The sequence below is a fragment of the Pseudopipra pipra genome, chromosome 10 (assembly GCF_036250125.1).
Source record: "Pseudopipra pipra isolate bDixPip1 chromosome 10, bDixPip1.hap1, whole genome shotgun sequence".
NCBI classification, from domain to species: domain Eukaryota; kingdom Metazoa; phylum Chordata; class Aves; order Passeriformes; family Pipridae; genus Pseudopipra; species Pseudopipra pipra.
In genome coordinates, this window is record NC_087558.1 from 9,296,273 (window position 1) to 9,317,598 (window position 21,326).

A 21,326-nucleotide genomic window follows, 5' to 3' on the forward strand; every position below is an offset into this window, starting at 1 on the left:
CACAGACTTACAGCACTGTCCCAATGTCAGGCAGCCCATACAGCCCCTGTGGCCGTGCTGAGGGGTCTCTGGCGAGGGGGAGTAGACTCTAATATGCAACATGCAGCATTCCTCCCCACTGGTTGAATTGCAGGTTCAGGACTGACGTAGTAGAAAACAAAGTCTCCTTTGTCTCCTGAAGGACTCTGCAGCACTGGGCATTCCCTGAAATTTCCCTTAGCAGTTAAAATGTTCACGCGTTGCTTACGTGGTGCCATCTGCGCCCAGTGACTTGTGACCAAGCCCTTGCTGTGCCGCACCTTGCGGCTGAGTCACTTGACCTTAGCTACTGTTTTGACATAAAGCAGCAAGGATGGACACAGCAAGAAAATAGAAATGAGCTGCCCATGGGAAATAAATCATCCCTATCCTTTTCAAAAATAGGGACCCGTGCACCCCTGGGAATCCTGTTGCCTCAGCAAAGAAACTAACCCTGGGACAAATGCTCCCAGGTGGTTTCAGCCCAGGGGTTACAGCTTGAGGAGTGATCCAAGAGATGGATTTGTCATTGCCTGAGGGCAGGACAGCATCTTGGTTCCTGCCTATGTAGTACTAAGTGCATAAGCAGCACCAGAAATCAGGTCTGATCCAGCCTGCACAGCCACTGGCTGAGTTGGGACCGGGCACAGAGAGGCTGACAGGGGAATCAGTGGATTATCTGGCTAATTACATCCTGTTCTCTCTCCAAGTGAGGCAAGTTTCCAAGACGTTGCCCTGGTAAATTGGCAAGTACAGGGGAAGACAAATCAAGGTAATTGCTAATGAACTGAACTCAAAATCAGCTTGATAAATATTCCTCAGGCTTTGCAGACACATTTCCCTTTGGTTTAACCTGTGAACTTCCATGCAAATAGCGCCCAGGCCAAACATTTTCTAGAAGCAATATAATTCCCGTGGAGCTTTTAAAACTGAAATTAGCTCATGAAAATTGAAATGAGACTGAGCTGGGTTAGACCGGAGGTCTATCAATACCAGTATCCAACAGTGGTTGGGCAGTGGGGTGGGAAGACTGAGAGACTGTGGGACTTTTCCTTCCTCCCTCATCCTTGGATATTCTTGGACATAGCAGCATATACCTGGGGCAGCATATACCAACTCTGGGAATGATGAGCCTTTGGGGGGATGTTCTGCTTTCTGGGGCATCTTCCTGGTCCCTGTACCTACATTTTTAATCCTTCTGTCTTTTCCATTTGTTGTTCTCGCTGAGCATTTAGTTGTTCCCTGGCTTTTCCCTCTGCATAGAAAATGGCCCATGAGGCATCATTAAGCCTTAGCAGGTAGCTCCAGATTTGGTCCTATTTTAGGCAGTTTTGGGGCTCCACATTGATCAGGGCTGAGTGGGACCAAGGGTTCCCCAGGGTGGTGAGATTTGCAATGAGGAGAATCACGAGAGGTCACATGGAAGAACCACATGCCTAGCACAGGGCTTATTTCCCCTCACATGACTTGCCTGGTGGCCAGCAGCTCTGATGCCCTTGGAGCATCCTTGGGTGCCTCAGCAGAGCTATGGGACTTCTGTCACCTCAACTCCAGTTCAGGGATGAAATTAATGCCTAAACTCAGCTCTTCTTAGCCCATTCCATGCTGACAAAGAGCCTGGTTTGGTTGGAGCTATCCCCACATGGTGACGGGGGCAGGCTATGGGACACAGTGTCTGGGCTCAGGGGACTGTCCTCAACTTACCCAGGACAGCTGACACTCACTTGCCAGGTGTAGAGAGGGGTCTGCCGGCCCCAAGTGCCCTTGGAAGAGCTCCTAGCCCTGGGAGAAGGGGTAGGCAACAGCCAGGACATGGACATTGTTCAGCTCACCTGAATGACTCTGTGCCTGACACAAGATTTACCTGAGCACTGAACCAAGTCCTGGAGGTAAAAAGAAAACTGCAGACCACAAGTAAGTCAGAAAGCATGGAAGCCAGACAGATTCTACATCCCAACCCTTCTGCCTCCCTCCCTCCCACACCCTGGGCTCTGGCCAAGCAGGGACAACAGGGACACTGACTCACAGGCTCTTTGCTCATTTGGGCCTCTCCTGTGCTTCTCAGCAGAAGGCTTCTGCCAGATGAACTGCTGAGCTTCCTCCACTCTTGGCTTCTGGGTTGGCAGACTTGAGAAGGGGAGCCAAAGACACGAGGCCACCCTGTCTGCATCCCCACAGGTTTCCAGCTGCCCAGGGGCGCTGCTTGCAGAACTCCCTAGTAGTCTCTTCTACCAGTGGGATCCTGGGAACAGCATCACTCACCTGCTAACAGGGCAGATGCATTACTGCTGCCTGAGCTCACTCTACACAGCCCTCTCACGTTTTGTGTTGCCCCTGTGCCAGATGGGATGTGCAATGAGACAAGTAGTGCACCAGCACCTCCCCAGCTGCCAAAACATGAAGATGGGACTGGAGGGGTCCCTTTGCAAGGAGCAGAACACTCACAGTGTAGCAGAGTGCTGCTTGTCGATGCTCATCCCATGCTACTGGGTATCCCACAGGTATGCCAAGCTAAACAGATTCCCCATGGGTGGCACAGGTCTCCCTAGAGAGACAAGGGACAGCAGAAGTGCCCCATGTTTACTCTAGAGAAGGGACATCCATGTGACAGTCTATCTGCCACTGACCAGCCCTGCCTGGAGCTCAGGAACCTGAAATTAGAGGAGAGGCAGAGAAAGCACAGCTAAGTCATAGAGTAAATGTCTCTCTAATTTACTTCATTCTGTGGGTTTTCCTGGTCCCAAGCTCTGGCCCCACAGATGCAGACTGAGTTGTAGGCCATACTGCCCTGGATATTTTAGCTGAGTTTCCAGCCCTTTCTTTACAAGCCTTACTCCAGCTTCTCCACCTTGCAATGTTTTTTTTCTCTCCCCATGGCCTCAGCAAGCAACAGCTACTTCCAGATTTCTTAGGTAGCTGCTTCCATTATCCCTCACCAGCAGCTGCTCTTCTGAGGAGAAACACCAGCCCCAGAGCAATGGTGCTCATGTCCAACTGACAGACATGGTCTTGCCTAGGTAACCATGATGCAGGTGCAGGATCACCTATGTGCTGCTCTTCTGCTATCCCTGCTCACGCTCTGGTTCCATCCTTTGCTGATTCATCTCTCTGGTCACCCTCAGAGACTGATGAGGCTTTGGGCTTAGGCTTCTCAGTGAGCTCGGTGAGGACACCCTGTCCAGGAGTAGAAAATGAGTCAGCGGCCATCTGGGCTTGGCATGTGCTCCAGCCCCAGGGATGGCAGTCCCTGGAGGCAGCCACCCTGTGTGACCCCAGAAGCCGCTCAAGTCTGAAAAGCAAAACACATTTCCCATCGGGGACAGTGCTGGAGCACTCACAGGAACCAGCAGTCCCAGTCACGCAGGGACTGCCTGAGCATGAACACCCAGGAGATCACTTTCTCTCTGAGAAAGGCTTGTCAGTCTACAGAGTAATACTTCCCTTGCCCTTTCTGTGTTCCTTATTCACACAGAACTTTTTGCACCACTACTACATGAGTAACACCTCCTTCCTTGGGGTCCTTGCCCTTCAAACCGTACCTTAGTCCAGGGTTTACCCTCAGCTTTGTGCTCCTGTTTGGCTCTGCACTGAGCCATGTGAAATGGGATTGCAGCCTGTGAACAAATTCTTTTTCCCAGTTCAGTGGTGCACAAGCAGAGCTGCCTCCTGTTTTCCCAGCTAACCCATTTCCAGCTCTGTAGCAAGCAAAGCTGGGAACGGCCCTTCCCAAACAGGTATGTAAGGGTAGCCCAGAGAGGCTTCATTAATATCTGCTAGGAAGGAATCCATGGGCTGAGCCAGAGAGAAAAATGTGTGGGGCTGGGTAAGTGCAGCCTTGGGACTGCCCACTGGAGAAGGGCAGAGAAACGCCACACTGCAAAGCAGTACAGGGACAGGACCTGCTGTCACCTGTATCATGACAAGGGAACCCATGGTGCCATGGGTTCAGGGCTGCCAGGGGCAAGGAGGGAAATCCCTATTTCTAAACAGCCAGGGCAAATACCCAGAAATTTGGCTGGCCACTCTCTGACTCAGGGCCTCATTTTCAGCTCCCTAGCTGGCTCCAACCTATCCCTCCCTCCCTCCCACCCTGGGGCCTTACGGCACTGACACAGAGCAGGCACCAGCAGGAATTGTTGATCTGTTTCTGCTCCCTTGTTGAGAGGGGGCTTCCCCTTTCCTGTACAAGGGCAGAGTAAGTCCTCATCCCTCATCTTGTCCAGAGGAGGTAAAGGGCTCTTGCAGCATTCCTTTCCAGAGCAGCCACAGCCCTGCCTGGAGAGGATGCTGGAGGAGGAGGAGTTCTCCATTCCTCTGCCTTCTCTCTGCTGCCGGCAGCAGATGCATCATTTCAGGAAGGAGACAGCTCTGCTTCCCATCGCCTGGTCTGCCAGAAGCGAGGGAGAGCTTTGATCAAGGCACAGCTATCTGTGCTCTGATCACTGCCTTTCCTGCAAGGGCCCTGTTCAGAGGAGAGGGCATGTTTCCTTTAACCCTCCTCCCCCTGCGAGCCTGGAGCTCCACAGGAAAGTTACATTTATTACCACTTTCAGCCCAAAGGGCTTTGCATTTTCAGGGATGGCTGGGAACTGAGTGATGTTCAGTAACTGTGCCTTTTCAAGGACCCATTCAGTTGTTCATGCACCCAGAGTTTGTTGGGGCAGCCTTCAAATCTAGTTAATAAAGAGAGAGATGGGAAACTTTCTCAGGGGAACTCAGTGGCCCCCTTCCATCACATCAAAGCCGCTGAGAGATCACGTTATCTTGACAGATGTTGTACACTACAGATCGGGTTACTGAACTTATGTTTTCCATGGACTCATTCCAACACTTCTTTTAATTTGTCAGGGATATATTTCAAAGTGCAATATGCACATGGTTGCAGAAAAGTTGAAGGAAGTTGCTGATTAATGACCTTTTTCCTGGTAGTGTAGATGTGCTTGTTCCAGCTGTAGTAGATACCAAAGAAAAGGTAATATACTGCAAACTAGAAAAAATAAAGTCTCTTGGATTAGAGGTTCTTTTTTTCTGTTCCTTTCAAGTCAAAGCAATGAATAATGCTATAACACAATGTGCTCAGCCATGTGAAAAGGGTCTGTACAGAAGAAACACTGAGGAATTCATCACAGTTATCCCACCACTTTTCTGTCACATCAGTGGGAGTTAGGATGCTTTGTCTCTGGAAGCTTCCCAGACTCCACTTGTCTGCAGCCACTTTCCTTCAAGTGCTGGCTCAGGTGCCCTAAACAGATGTATTATATCTACTTCTTTTCACCTTTTTGCAATCAACCAGAGTCTGAAGCACTGGTGACAACACCAAATCACAAGGTTTGATACATGCCACCTTGTAGTTATCAAAATTGTTTCTTGCTTGATGCAGTCACCTGAGATGAAATGAAATTATTAGCTCCACAGGGCAGGAATACACACCCCTCCTTAGCACTCAGACACCTCCTTAGCACTCAGACACCTCCTGACCCAGCTAGGCTTAATGCATGCTGTCAGAACCAGGCTGGATTGCCTCTCGTGCTGTCTGTCCCCATCAGAGGGCCACTACTTCCAAAGAGGGACTCCAGGCATGGCTGCAGTGCCAATACTGTGTAGGGGAATAAACACTCTTAGCAGGATCATTATACTCAGCTTTGATCCTTGGCCCTTAGAGATAACCCAACAGCTCTGATCCCTGCAGTGCGGAATCACAAACAACCTCTTGGGTAGGGGAATGTGTAAAGCCCTGGCTTGGACTTTGAAGGGGTGTCTGCAATGACATGACATGCAAAACAGGGCAAAGGTAAGCCCAAAGACACCATGACTGCAGTAACTCAGCTTGGTGCTGAGGTAAGGAGACAGTGTAGAACATGCAGCTCTAAGTGCACAGACAGGGCTCAGCTCTTCCCCCCACAGCTGGATGGATCATCCCTCCAGAGTTATCACCCAGACCTACTCTTACCTGCAGGTGACACAGGTGTTCAGCCAGAAACTTGATCTAAGTTGTATCTCTGCCTGCAATCACGGGACATCAGTGTGAGATTTGATTAATATGATAAAAGCATGCAGTAAAATATGTTTTAAACTATCTCTGTGCATCACTGCAAACATGCTGAGGAAACAGAAAAGCGACAAACCAACACTGAGAGCTGGACTTAATTCATACCAGACTGTGGCCACATTAAGTGAACTGCAAAGAGCAGGCCCTGACTTTTTTAAAGACAGAGGAGGCAGCAGTAGGATTCACAAAGGCCATGCAATGCTGAAGCTCATTTTTCCCATCCACATGAGGAGCTGCTGTATTTTCAAGTCAGGAGCAGCTGGTGATTGATGCTACATGTGCCTCACTGACAAGGAGCTGGGTCTGAGCAGCATATTTTCCATTAGTTCAAACTAGTGCAATCTTTTGTATTTAAGAGGAAGCCAGATGCTGCTCACTTATGAGGAGGATCTTTTGCCCAGCAGCAGTTCAAGACTTTGCTCTGCTTTTCCTACAGCAACTTGTCCTTTGCCTCTGTCACACAGATTCCAGCAGTCATGCATTTTTTAGGAGGAGGAACTGAGCCACGAGTTTGAGATGTGATACAGTTGTGGTCACAGAACAAGCTGGTTACCACCTCAGGAATTCGGCAGCACCTCCCTGCTCCCATCCTGTAACCATGTGCTGGAGAAGCTGGTCCTGATGCTTCAAGTCTTTACATTCCCCAGCTCCTGTGTGTTGCACTCCCAGTCCAGGGGAGAGGGCAGGGCGCGTCTGGAGGTTGGGCTATTTTCTTGTGATTAGTGTTAGGCTGGGTTTGTTGCTCTAAGCACTGGGGGGCTGTTCTTTCAGTTAACCAGGCTGCAGATGCTAGAGCTGCTTGCCACTCCTCGAACACCAGTCTCATCCCTGCAGCTACAGCTGGGAGGGTTCCTGTCCTCCCACGTCATGATGGAGAGCAGCACGCAGCAGCCAGAGTGCTTTGTTTCCAGTTGTCTGGACTAAGCCATGATTAAACATGGGGCTTTTCCTATTAGTGGCTCAGAAACAGCTCGAGTACTGTCCCTGTCTGCAGTGCATGGGACAGGCACGTGACATGGCTCTGTGTGGCAAAGCAAACCTACACCAGACATATGCCTTCCTTTTCAGGGGTTTCTGTAGCCTTACAGACAGCCTCAAGGTTTCAGACTGATCAGTATTTCCTTTCGGGGTACATTGTTACTAGAGGCTTTACCTTGGCTAACCCAGGGTGTTGCCTAGGCTTTGTCCCAGACCTTTTGGTGTCCCACAACAGCAGTCTCCACGGTCCCACTGGTGGAAGCAATGAGAGACATCTGAGTGAGTGCCATGGCCACCTGGACTGAGACCCACGGTGGCCATGGTTCGTCACTTGGGGGCCAAGAGCCCCCTGGGACACATGTGCTCACCCACCACTCACTCTGCCAGTCCTACACAAGCCCTTGGGGGGCTGGGGTTAGCAATGTGTGGGGAGGAGTGTGGGGGTCCCCAGGGACACAGGCACCAGGGTGCTGTGGTGGCATTGCAGCGTGGCTGCTGGTGCTCTGGCAGCACTGCCCAAGGAAGCAAAAGCAATCAGCTCATCAAAACAAGATGCACACAGAGGGTTTGTCTCAGGAGCCCCCAGGAAACCATTTCCTGGGAGGAGAAAGCAATAGACAACTACTTCTGCTGCTTTCTCCTGCAGCGACAAAGCAGAGCAAGTCTCCCAAGCCCTGATAATTACTCACTGCTGCCTGGAGTTCCCATTCCCTTGCTGTCTGAACACAGAGCTGCCTGTGCTCCCTGCAACCCCAAGGAGGATTCTCCAAAAAACAGCTTCTTGCCCCTATCACCCCTGTGTGCAGCCAGGCCAGCCCTTGCGACCTGACCACCCCAGGACCCAGGAGAGCCCCAGACCCAGCTGCACAGGCAAGGACAGAGCTGTATTTGACTTGCAGCTTCCCCTTTTTCCCAGTTTTCAGCCACAGAGTAACAATCCCAGAGGCCCAACACTCTATGACCTTGGCTGTCTTCATTTGCTTCTAAAACTGACGAGCTCCAAAATTGGCATCCCAGCCGGCCTTTTCTCCACCACGTGGGATTCCAGGCACCGCCAGGGGCTCCCAGCATTTTTAATTATTTTTCTCCTTTTTTTGAAGCCCTTTTTTGTTCATGCTGCTTGAGGTGTTTCCAATGGGACAGAACGGTCCTCTCCCCACAGGCTGCTTGCTCTGTGCTTGCTGAGGCTGGCTCATCCTTCCCATGCATCTCAGAGGGACACCTGGGAGTATGGGGGCAAATACAGGCTGGCTGTATTTCCACTATGGGAAAGCCCTAGGGGCTTGAGAACACATGGGGACACAGAGACCTTGACTCCAGTGGTAGTGGCAGTCCCCACAGCATTGCCTGCCTTACACACCTGTCAGGCACCATCCCGTGTTCCCAGGAGTGGGGCAGATGCAGATGTGAGGTACGTAATGACCAACTGGGCTATCATCAACAAGCATCTCCACAGAGGATGAGAGCAGGTGGTCAGAGAGCTACTGGCACCCACAAACTGTGTCTTGGGGGAGGAGAGAGCACTAGCAGTAGAGGAAGGTGTTGGATGTCACTGCTATGCAGCATCACGAGACCTTGGATGGATGCTGGCAGGGTCACTTCAGACCAAATGTAGGAAATGGGAAGTGTTTGGGGGAACAGGAAGGAAGACACAAGCTACTTGTAAGCTCATCATCTGCTGGAAGATGAAAGAGGTGGTGTCTGTCCATGCCTGTTGTTCACCTCATGAACCAGGTGCTGCTCAGAGGAGCTGCAGCATTGTGGGGGCAGATGGGGAGAGCAGCAGGAGGCAGCACTTTGCACTCTTGCACGGGGCTGTCACAGATGCATCCGTACGTTGTTTTTCCACAGTACATCCTGATGGCACTTATCAAGTGTGCCCTGCACAGCCATATAAGCAGACAGCTGTAAGAAACCATCATCCCAGTACAGGCCAGCTGAGTGACCTTGCTGCTGTGCCTGGCTCTGCTGTTTCCACACAGCTGGAAGCAGTGACACTTTCACCTCAGTGGACCCACAGCTTTGTTTTCGCAGAGGTAGACAAGCAGTGGACAGAGTGTGCCTTGCCTTGGCAGCAGGCTGTGACCGTGTCCCTGAGAGCCGATGGGAAGGTCGTGCTGCGTCATGCCCTGGCCACCACCTCCAGGTTTTGTGAGGGCTGAACCAGCTCCTCCACTACAGCCTACGTCCAGCATAGCTCTGGCCATGGCTGCTTGGCCAAACCAAAACTGGTTCCAGAAAAGCAGACTGAACTGAACGCACCACTCTGACATGGCTGTTTTCCTTTCCTTATGTCCGGGCTTGGGGACAATCCTGAACTGCTTTTGGAGAGGGGTTAGAGGAGTTTCTCCCTGCATACTTAACACTACAGACTAACCAAAGTCACTGCTGCACATCTGCAGCACGGACACAGACAGCTGAAAGGATGTAACTCCCAAAGTCAGAGTTGCGAAGCTGGGATGAATCCCAGCCCGCTAATGCTCATTCAGACACATCTCCAGCATTTTGTTTGTCCTTTCCACTAAGTTCATCAAACAACCAGCAATACCGTACAGCACAGCCAAGGCTCGAGTCGTCTGTGCCAGTGAGAGCAGGCAGGCTCCAGCGTGACCCGTGCTGCTGATTTCCATCCATTACTCATTAACCGTGGGTGGGGTGCAAGGTGTGGGAACCACACAACTTGCTACAACGGATAGGTCTGCACAGGCTTCTGCTCTCTGGGCAGCGCTTTGCCCTTGGATTGATCTTGTCCTCTGAATCATCAGGTTTATAGAAGAAAGACTGAACAATCAGTCTAGAAATGAACTGCCTTAAACTAGTTTTCTGCACTGGATTACACTTTAAACGTTGCAACAGCTTTAAAAGCTTCTTGCTTTTCCCTGTAAGAAAAAAACATTTTTTAATAAGTTGCTGCTAATTGTATTGGGAGGGTGTTATTTGTATCCCACTCTCCCAAAATCCAGAGAAGGTAGCATATGAAATAAGATACTTTTTCAGTGCTTTCTCCTCCTGACCTGAATGATGAATTACAACCCAAATTTAATATGTGTGATAGAGCACAGCATTGCACCTTTTACTTCTGCACTCTGACAAGCATAAATACTGCAGAAATAGGGCACGATGATCAAAACCTGAAAAAAAAAATAACACTGAAAGGCATTTGTTGCAAAAGCAGGTCTATTTGTAGAAGCTGTTAAGAACAAGAGTAAAACACCGTTAGCTTGGCTAGGAAGGTTCATCCTCCCACATGAACTGACGGGAAGATGATGGCTGGTACTGCTGTAGACTGGAGTGGTATCTCTGCCTGGATCAGCCCAGGAGCCTCATCCTCTGAAACACAATCACAGTGTGAACGCCCACACTTGCTAACAGCTCTGCACAAACATCAAGCAAGTACAGTTCGCTTCCAGGAAAGCCAAATGCACAGGTGTACTAAGATATTAATGAACTCTTTCCACAGGTCAGGAGGAAAGGGAAAGTCTCGTTTTTCTGTGTCCAAACACGTGGTATTCCTCTTCTGTATTTTTCTGGGGGAAGAGTGGGGAAATCACGGCTCCTCGCTGTGCTGTGTGAGCTGGCCTCCACTCTCACCGGTTTCTGATCAGCAACACAGATTGTTCAGCACTGAAGCAACATAAAGCACATGGACTTGAATGTCTGCATGAGTCATTTTCAGAGTGCAAGCACAATGAGACTGCAGTAATGAAAACGTGAGAGCTCAGAAAGTGTCCATACTGTTAAGTGAGGGATTCCTGGGGTGTTGCTTAGGTCTTGAGCATCCCACAAGGTCCTGTGCCTCACATGCCCTGAAAATCAGAGCAGCCACATGGAAAATGCTGAGGTCCAGGAAATGGTTGGCTCATGGCACTAGGTCTTTCATTCTCTGACCCTGCTAACCTCTTTCTGTGCAGCTATGACTGGAATGGGAAGGTGGGTTTGGTACCAGGTCCATATGGGGACGTTATTAGCTCCATGCCGTCGGTTTCGATGGAGCCAGGTAAATGGTGGTGTATGCATAATGTTGTGCACAAGCACCTATGGTCTAGCAGAACAGGGAGATGCCTGGCACAGCATGGACAGTTTTATCTGTCCAGGCAGCTCAGAGGGCAGTGTTCCTGAGCCTCTCCAGCCCCTGTGCACAGCAGCAGGATATTTAGGAAGACTCGGATGCCAGCAGCACTAAATGTCTCTGCCTCTGCTTGCTCTTCAATTGCAAGTCATGACCAAATCCATTAGATACCATAACTTCTCTTAAATTAGGGGTAACTGTGCCCGACTCTTGCTGTAACAAGTAACAACTTATTATGCAACATTACTGCTGATTATTAACATCATTGTTTGCAGGAAATTGGACTGTGGTTTTCATGTGACAAATCCAGACCATGGATGTCCTGAAATTGTTTGTTTGCTAGTGAGATTTAAGAGAGGAATGATTGAGCAAGTCACAGCACTCTGACAGCCTTACTTCAAGTACCACATTGACTTCTGTCTTCCTCTCTGTCTCTTCAATAGGATGTTAACTCTGGAGCCTAAGGATGATAGATTAAGAATGACTGCACTCAGTGATCTTCTTGTTGATGGTTTTGCCACAAATATTTTTCATTTCCTATTAAGCTGTGAAGTTGGATATAAGATAGAAAGGAAAATGAATATCAATGTCTCTTTACTGTCCTGTTGTCAATCTGTACCTACCTGATGCTTGTTTCAATCTGCCAAGCTGCCCACATGGGTTGGTGGCTCACATGGCACAGCTGATGCTAAATTATTGCTTTCCAGAAGAATGACTTGCAGTAGCTGCAGTGCAACGGGAAATCTTTTGGTCTGCTCTGAGAGCTCAAAGTCATGAAGTAATAGGCTGTGTGTGGGAGAGACACCTGGACATGATGATCAATAAAAGATTGGGCCCTGCACAGGGATAGAGAATCACGAACAAGCTGATGAATGCAGTCTCTCCAGACCTCTCTATTTCTGGACTTGTTACGGTTTGCAGTGCTACAGGCGAAATTTGGTCATGGGACTTTTACTTAAGCTGTCCAATTAATTTCTGAGTTCTGCACTTCATGGTTGAGAGCTCTGATTAGTGAGAGAGTAAAAAAGCACTAGCAAGCATAACAACTGTCAGCATGCTCATCAGGAGGGACACACTCAGGAAACTCACGCTGAAAATGCAAGCCTCAGCATCTGTGACCAAGCATCTCAGCGGGGAAGAGTAAGGAGATGTCCTCTGTGTATGAGGTACATAGGAAAGGGGATTTGGGAGAGGGAGAAGAACTGCTCTCCACAGTAGTGTCCAGATTTGTGCCAAAGGAAGATGCCTCCTCAAGGATCATCCACACTGACCAAAGCATGTTGTGTTCCCCAGCCAGCTCGCAGAGCCCATAGGTCTGAAAGGAGGCACTGGGCAGGTGGCAATTTGGCATGACAGCTCTCCACTCCTGTTAGCCCAAGGTATCTCTTGGTATTCTACATAATTCCATGGACATTATTCCAATCACATTGTGCTGCTTCTTTGGGGGACAGCTTTTCCTTCAGGGCAAAGAGAAAAGCTATTTTATCCCAGTGCCTCATGGCAATATTTTCCCAGTAGTAAAACACTGACTACACCACCCCATTAATCCCTGACCAACCTGTGCAGCCAGAGTCTTCTGGGCTCACCAGGCATTTGGGTCCCATCAGCACACAGGAAGCTCTCTGCTTCACAGTTATGTGTGCAACAGGGTTTTTTGTGTCTGAGATGCTGGTCTTAAATGCAGTTAGGAGAACATGAATGCTGAGCACTGAGCGTGGGCATGCTCCCCAAACCTGGGACATCTCCTGAAGGTTGTCTCTCTGTTTCCATCCAAGGCTCAGCTCAGTTAAGTCACCTGGGCAGCACATGCACCATTTCCCCAAAAGGCAGAAGCACGTCCTCAGATCCTATGTGGAAAGATGTAGTAGGAGAGATAGATACTCAAAGACCAACACTCCCACAGACTGAGCCTTGGTTTTGCTGGTCAGTCCAGAGATGTTCCATTTTCAGCTCTAATGGCTCAAATCAGCTTGTTTCAAACATTCCTTTTAATTTGTTGCTGATGTTTGTTTCGGGTTGGGGGGGAGCACCTCTAAGAAAACTAATTGTCAGGTGTTGCTTCCTCACCCACACGGTCTGCAGGCCTTGGCTTTAAAACTGCCACTGTCTCTTTGGTCTGGCTCTGCTTTTCTTGTGCAGTCAGGGCTGATTACGGCAAATCCCAGATCTTGAATCAGGGCAAGTTTTAATACTGTACAGGCCTTGTTTATGTAACAGCTGCTATCCCTCAGGGGTGAATCTGGGACTCACAGCACTAAAAGCATTAGCTGCTGCCACTGGAGCTAAAGATGTAACTCCTCTGGCTGGTAGCACCAGTACATTTATAGCCTTTAGAACAAATGCTGGAGGAGACTCGTGACACACTAAAAAGTGGGTTATGCCTACATAAGCATTTTCATCCCACCATCATACCAAGGGAGTACGTACACTCGTAGGACCACAGGTGTGAAAGCACTGCTGATGCTTCTGCGTGCCCATTGCCCAGAGCTAGTCTGAGTGGAGCGTACACATTGTTACTTAACAGCAGCTTTCTACTAGCACTCATGTCCTCGCTTTTACTCTCAGATCTACTCCAGCACTGGAGAAATAGAGGACAGAACAAGCGTAGGCAGGGCCCTGCCTCCCTTGGCTTAAACAACACTCTCTGCTCATCTTTCTGAACACATTTTGTAATGACTTTGGCATAATGGAGGTTCATGTTCTTCCTCTCCAGGCACATGATGCAGAGCCTTTGGGCTTCAACATGCCAGCAGCGCACAGACAGCCACCTCCAAAAAGCAGCTCTTGTTGCTTCCACAGCCCAGGGGCCAGACAAGCTCCCGCTCAGAACATTTTCAGGTCAACCCTAAAATGAAATACAAGTGATTCACCTTGAAGCTTTAACACAGTTTAATTTTCCCTATTATTCATACTTTGTCCTTTCTGTTTATGCTGTTTAACTGCATGGCTCAGTAATTGCACATCTACTCACTCCTACACTCCAGTGTGTTTGATGGAGATAAAGGTCAGTTTAATGACTGTTCAGAGACTTTAAATTGTCTGCTGGGTTCTGTCTTAAAATCCACCTTTTTCTGGGACATAGCATTTATAAAGCATGAAGTGCACCTTGCAGCTCCTTCCCCAATAAAATGTCAGTCAAACCAATCTGAAATTGCATTACTGTGAGTCCTGGGGAACAGACTGCAGGAAAATGCAGCAGCTACTTGTGTACCCAGCTGCCATACCATGGCAAGGTATGTCTGCCTGTCTGTCTGTCAGTCCTCCTGTATCAAAATGTTAGAGTACCTGCAATGGAGCCGATTCTCATTTTTTTTTCCAGAAATGGAGTTGGAGGTCTGTGGATGCACGACCATGTGTCAGGGAGCTCTGCAAGGATTCTCTGGTACCTTATGGGTGTCCTTGAACTGTTTGCATGGTGACACCTTTTACTTGTACTGTTGGCTTTTGGGCTTGGAGGGAATATTCTGGTCCAGTTTTATTTCCAGATTCCCATCTCTCATCTTTACCTGAGTTTATTTCAGCATTTCTATCAAATTGACTCTCACAAACATTCCTGACAGGAGAGCAAGGACTGCGGTGCAAACAGGCACTCGTTATATAAACCACTTAAATGAGACATCAGCCCAATCTGGCTGGTGGAAGGAAGATGTCAGCTGAGGACAGGGTATTTAAACGCAGCAGGGTTGAAGCTACAGCTCAGGGTTTGTTAAGGATATTTACAGCCCTTTGTGAGAGGAAATGCAGCTGTGTCCATCTCCTCCTTCACTGACTCCCCTGAGGCGGAGGCTGGACACCCTGTATCACGCTGTTTGGGGAACTAGGGTTGCTGGCCATCACCACACAGCCGCAGCTTCCACCCCTTTCAGCGGGCAAAGCTTGGCTCGGAAAGCCTTGAGACAAGTTCACCGTCCCTTTAGCTGGCCCGATTGGGAGCTGGAGGGGCACAGTAGGGGCTTGGCAAGGGGATCAAGTCCTGCTCCGAGCCTGGCTCGTTGGGAAGCAGCAGCCGTGCGGCAGCGGCTGCCGGGGCACAGCCTGCGTACAGGAGCGGCACTGCGGGCGCAGCTGAGCCGAGGTTAAGCCCCAGATAAGCGCAGGTCCGCACTTTCCCCGGCTGAGGGGCTGCGATAACTGGCAGCGAGCGACCGGCTGGTGCAACCCACGGACCGGCGGGGAGGGGCGGCCCCCGGCCCCCGCTCGTGCTGTGCCCGCCGGCACCGCCGCCGCTCCGCCCCGCAAACCGGGCAGCGCCCTGCGGAGCCATGGGGGGGCACCGGGACCCTCCTCGCCCTCCCCGTAGCACGGCGCCTGCCCCACGGCTCTGCATGTGTCCGAACAGAGCGGACCCCGCCCCTCCCCAACGGTGGAAGGCGCCGTCCTTCCCGCACTGCCCGGTACCGCCCGGTACGCCACGGAGCTGCGCTGCGCTGCACTGCGCTGCGCTGCCGCCCTGCCGAGCGGCGCGGTGAGATGCGGTGCCCGGCGCGATGCCCGCGGTGCCCCGGCGGGCGGCGAACGTTCCAGACCCCCCACGCTGCGGCAGGAGCGGCGGGACCGGGCTGGGCGGGGCGCGGCGGGACGGGGGCGCGGCCGAACGGAGCCGGCCCGCGCGGCGCCTGCTGGGAAGCGTAGTTCTTGGCCCGCGGCCGGAGGACAGCCGGCGCCGAGGCGCGGACTACACCTCCCGTGGGGCGCCAGGAAGGAGCGGTCGCCGCAGCGCCCCCCCCGCAGGCGCAGTGGGCACGCCGGAACCGCTATAAGCGGCGTTGTTTGGGTTCGCGGCCGCGGAGCGGAGAAGCTGCAGCGGGGCCGTCGGCGGGCGGAGGTGAGCGGGGCCGGCACCGGGGCGGGCAGGGAGGGAGCGGCCCTTTGTGTGGCGAGCAGGCGGCTTTGTCGTCCCCTCTCCTGTCAGGAGCCCGGCTGAGCAGCCCCCTTGCCTCGCCCCCGGTGACGGGGCTGCGCGGTGCCCCCTCACGCTGCTGCCCGTCCCGCCCCGGCTGCGGGCGGGGGGCACCTGTGCCTGGGCGGGGCGGGGGGGCTCTTGTGTTTACGCCGGTGCGGCGGAGGCACAGGGAGGTGGGGGAACAGGGGAAGGGGTGTCTGGCCGCGGGGGCTGTCCCGCATCCCTGAGAGGGGCGCAGAGCCCGCGGGTGCCGCGTCCTCGGCCGGCCGTGACGCGCCCGGCCCCGCCGTGCCGGGGGCTGCGCTGCGGCGGCGGAGCTGCTGGTGCAGTGTGACCCGGGTAGCGCAACCAGGCGTCTCCCGTCGCCTTGGTTTGAGACAGGTGGCGGAATGCAATAGAGCGGAGCTATAAAACAGAGTCTCGCAGTGGGTTTTTGTGATTTTGTTTTCGGGGCTCTGAATCTCCTCCTGGCCTTTACTGCAGTTTGATAGACTGAGTGGAAACCTGCAGCGCCGAAGGTGTGACTCGTTCTTCTGCGTGTCTGTGCTTAATGGTAGCTCAAGCCTATGGAGTAAGTGAGCAATGCTATAGAGAAGGGAGGTATTTTCAGGAGGGTGTAATGACTAATTTTATCAAGTGATATCTCTAGAGAGATCGGTCTTGCAAGTTGTTGGGTATATGCAGCTTCAGAAACTAGCAAAAGATTTCTGGGATTTTATCTTCCAAGTCAAGTTTCTCAGGGTTTCAGCTAAATGCTGTAGCTATTACTTTAATCTGTCAGATTGCATAAGTGTATTTCAGAGATCTAAGAGAGGAAGTATGACAGCACTCTAGTGCATTGAGGATCATGGTACTATTTGGTTACCTCAGGGTATGTTTAAACTAGTTCACGAGAAGGTAGTCTTGTGTGGACTCCAAAGTCATGTTATTACATTCCTCTTGTGATATAACTCTTTTACAATTGCTTTCTGATTTTTACTTTGAAAATAAACCTGAAAAATAGTTGACTGAAAGGAACTGGTGTGTTGGGCACAGTGTGTAATGAAGTGGAATTTAATTATTTTTCAGATATTTGAAGTGAAAGTACACGTGTAAACCCTGGCGTTTACAGAAGATGAAAGACATCGACATAGGAAAAGAGTACATTATACCCAGTCCTGGGTATAGGAGTGTGAGGGAGAGAGCTGACTCAGTGCAGCATGAAGAGCAGGAGGAGTCAAATTTTCAGCATTCTAAACATAAGGTCAGTTTACTTTTTCATTGTTTGTTTTTCAGTCTTTATGCTTACTGAAGTACATGCAGCGACCTCTTTGCTGTGCCAGCTGTATATGGATTCGCTGCATTGAAGGTCAATAATGAATATTGCCTTTTGTGTGGAAGAGGTCATTCCAAGGGGTACTGTAGCTATTTTAGTAACAGATCTGAGGACGTATTAAGCATTTCTCACTTTTAAATGTGGCTTTTCAGTAACACTTGAACAAAACATACTTTTTTTTAGTGTCTAGATATTGATGTGAATCAAGGAAACTTTATAAACCTTTGTATTTTAGAATCATTGTAATCAAGCAAGAGCAGTGAAGAACTCGGCACAAATCATGCACCACTCAGTGCTGGCAGCTGAAAAAACTCTTAATCATGCCATGGTTTTCTCAGGGATTAATTTTCTAAAGCAGATGTCTAGCTTGTTCTAGCAGCATGACTTTTACTTTTTCCCTCAGATGGAAATAATTAGTATTGAACACTTTCTTGTACATCTATGTATTTAACATGGTGAGGTGCTGTCATAATACTGGTTTATTTTGAGAGCTGGGTTTTGAAACAACGACTAGCTTAGAGCTAGCCTGTCATTGTTCTGAGCTTCTAATTTTTAGAGCTTGTTTTCACTGTAAAGAGTGCATATACCAAGTGCAATAGGGCAAAAAAAAAAGCTCAGATAAATGGAAACACCCACGCTGGTGACAGATATGGTCTGAAACTAATAACCTGTACCAGTTAAAGAAGGTTAAAGATAATACTTCAGTGCTAGCATTCAGAGCAGCTAATTTCTTGCGTATCCTGTTCTTAACCTCTTCTGGAACACTCTCAGGACTGATATATATATATGTATGTACATAGATACATACACACACACACAGAGAGAGAGATAGATATTGAGATAAATACACTGTAGATTTTTCTGAAGACAAATAATACTGCTTATGTCTGATTTATTTTTTTTTTTTTTGCAAAGACAAGATCCTTGCAGATGTGTTGCTGGTCATTCCATATGGATTGCTTGTGAAAACATGGGTGTGAGAGGGTTGGAAATAGGGGAACTCGCTGTATTTGTGTGGAAGAATTGTGAAGACTTTTAAAACAGCTTAAGCTTTGCTAGATTACGCAAGATGCTGAGATACTATGTACTTCAGCTCAGGCTTACCTTGTTTCACTGGGGCTTGAGGGGTTTTTCCTGGTGTTTGTGGCTTGGCGGTGCAGCACTGCTGTTCTCTGTGATTGGAGTGCTCAGCTCTGCAGCAGTTTGAGTGCAGTGAGCGCTCGAAGGCCCTGCAGCTCCGGTGTCCCCACAGGCTCTATGACTCAGCAGACTGCTGCTGACGGTGTTCTGAGGAAGGTGGTGTCTGATTGCATTAGAGCAGGCACTGATGCAGAACCAAGAGCCCTCTGGAGTCCCGGTGCAGCTTTTTAACGGCATTTATTATGTCGATGTCACGGGCTTTGCATCCACCCTACCCTGTCCAGTAGCAAATCTGCTCTGCCAAATTACTGGTGACAACAGTGATGCCATTGGTGGGCAGCTCTGTTTCCTGACCAGTGGCAGTGGAGTTCAGCAGTAATCATGGCATGTTATCTCTCCCTGTTGGTCTGTATCTTCTAATCAGGGTTTAACTTTTGGAAGAAAACATCCTTATCTTACCTCTAAACCTTTTAATTTAATGCAATCGCAAAACCAGCATATTTAGTTTTTTTTCTGAAGACTGAGAGTAAGCCAAGTCCTGCATGTCTGTACTGCCTGGTTGAAAATCTTTGAGGCAGCTTCAGGTCAGCTTAACTCTGTTGCTGTGGTCTTGTTTACCCTTCTACCTCTACCATTTGATTTGCTGCCTATGACTACAGGGTAGTAGACCCAGATAATTGGATTGAAAAGCAGGGATTCTGTAAAATTTGTGCTTACTGATGCAAGAAAATGGCTTACCCATGTTCCTACCTTGAGCTTTATTTGGTTTGGTCTCTTTGAGTAGAGGAATGAACTTCACTCACCTTGCTTATCTGGTTCTGATAGGTTGCTCACTTTACTTGCTGGTTATCTTGTTCAGTATGACAGGGTTGCATTAATTTCTAGCTCAGGCATTGGTACCCTTTTTGTTTTTCTGGCCTTGCAGCTTGAATATCTAGTCCATAAACACAAACAGCTCTGATTTTGTTTCTGCATATCAATGAGATTATATTGAAGAATACTGAGGTTAAGGTATAGGAGCTGTATTTGTAACATCATATCTAAGTTAAATGTTCATGTTTGTGGACTGAATTTCTTCCTTTCTAGTTGAAACAAGCTCTGGTTTCAGCAGAATACTTGATTTATCGTCATTGGGATGCTTCATATTTTTGGTAACAGGCAAAGACTTCCCTTTCATAAGGCTGAGCTTGGTCTGTTTGGTTAAGCACTTCCCCTCTGCCTGTAACAAAAGGGTGGAAGTTGTTAAGAAAATGGTATTTCAAGGGAAGAGAAGGGACTCTGTCCTTTGTATCTTTTGTGGAACCTGGATTGTGTTAGATGCCTTACTTGACACAGCTGGTGGCAGAGGGCTGATGTCATGAGAAAGGGTAGGAGCACAGCAGTTCAGATGGAGGGGTTAAGCTGTAGTGGAACTCTGTCACTTGGACAACAGAGTCCGGTGTGCCATCAATGGAGATGTCGTGACTCTCAAATTTCTTGCGGAAAACCTGTCTCAGGATTTGAACTAGTTTGAACAGAAAATGATGAATCTGTGAGCATGATCTATATTGCTAGGAACAGGCTGCATGCAGATTAAGGGTGTTACTTCAGCACTAACTGCAGATCTTTGTGGAATGTGAGTTTGGAACTGTTTTGCAGCAGACTTACGCTGCATGAGGTAGACTTCTTGCTGACATGTTGCACAGGTACCTCATAGAGTGAGGTAGAATCCTGTCCTCTGAGGGCAGTAGTCAAGGACCACTGGCTCATGGCCAGTGGTTATGACCATTTCTGGCAGGGCTACAGGTACATATAACTGATCAATAACATGACTCATTGGGGTTTTTTTTGTTACCTATATTGCTGCCTTTTTCTGCATCCTTCTTAACTTGAAACAGACAAGTCCTGTTGTTTTTCTGATCAAGATCTTTATAGGTGAAAGACCTGTTTTACTACTGAGCTAAGGTCCCAGAGACTTTTTGTTTGACTCTTCTTTTGCATTGCATGAAGGTTTTATTCAACTTTACATTTTCTGTCCTGAAATCTCCATACTGGTGTTTGTTTCCTGCTGAAAGGATGCTGTAATGTGTGTTCATGACAATAACGAAAAAGAACTTGCAATTCTTTGCTTGGAAGCTTAAATGCTGCTTGGTCACAGCTTGAAAGATCACTTCTTTGAAAGACAGGAGCTTTTCAAATAGGCTTCCTGGATTCATAATTGAAATTATTCTGCAATATAAGTAGGTCTAATCCAACATTTCCTGGTGGTTAATGGGAATGTTGCTATAGAAATATGGACATCTGAAATAGGCACTCTGGGACTGAAATTCAAGAAAAAAAATTTATTCAGCTTGCGAATACATATATTCACCTCATGAATAAGTGTCTACACTGTGTTCTTGTGACAAGTGGTTTTTAAGTCTTTGGAGACCTTAATGTATCTTACAAAACAGGGTCTTAACTATATGTTCTCAGTGCATAGTTCCATACTAATTGGGCTTATTGTATGTGGGGGCATGGCTGGATGACGGTAACTTGTAGGTGCCTTGCTGCCTAGTACCACTATGGTCAGTAGTCTTCATCTGTATGAAGCTGTTATGTGACTAGTGAATAATAATTAAGGGATGTTTTGAAATACTGATTTATACTTGATATATGTTGATTTCCATTCTCAGAATGTGCGTGTGCCCTTCAATTTGTACCTGAAGTAACTGTATGTAGTTTTTCTTAAGGAAGGAGTGTGTCCTGAGGAGGGCAGACCCCATTGTGCCCATGAAATATACTATAAAATGACAAATGAGTAAGAGAAATAACTTGTTCTCAAAGTGGTTTTGGAATAGGCACTTCTCAAATGTAGATTTTGTGTTTATTTGGT

At 48.9% G+C, this 21,326-nt stretch overlaps 1 protein-coding gene across 5 annotated transcripts in view; it reads left to right on the top strand.

The window, feature by feature from the left end:
• The first annotated feature begins 15,823 nt into the window (after positions 1–15,823).
• ABCC5 (ATP binding cassette subfamily C member 5) overlaps positions 15,824–21,326 on the top strand; it is a 44,154-nt gene continuing 38,651 nt past the window's right edge. For 3 of the 5 annotated variants that reach the window (XM_064666066.1, XM_064666061.1, XM_064666059.1), the window contains exons 1-2: positions 15,824–15,939; positions 17,086–17,260. In XM_064666066.1, coding sequence (XP_064522136.1) covers positions 17,132–17,260 — 129 coding nt within the window. In that variant the 5' untranslated portion in view covers positions 15,824–15,939; positions 17,086–17,131. Of the gene's footprint in view, positions 15,940–16,432; positions 16,536–17,085; positions 17,261–21,326 lie in introns of those variants that run through there. The other 2 variants (XM_064666060.1, XM_064666062.1) reach the window with 2 other exon arrangements.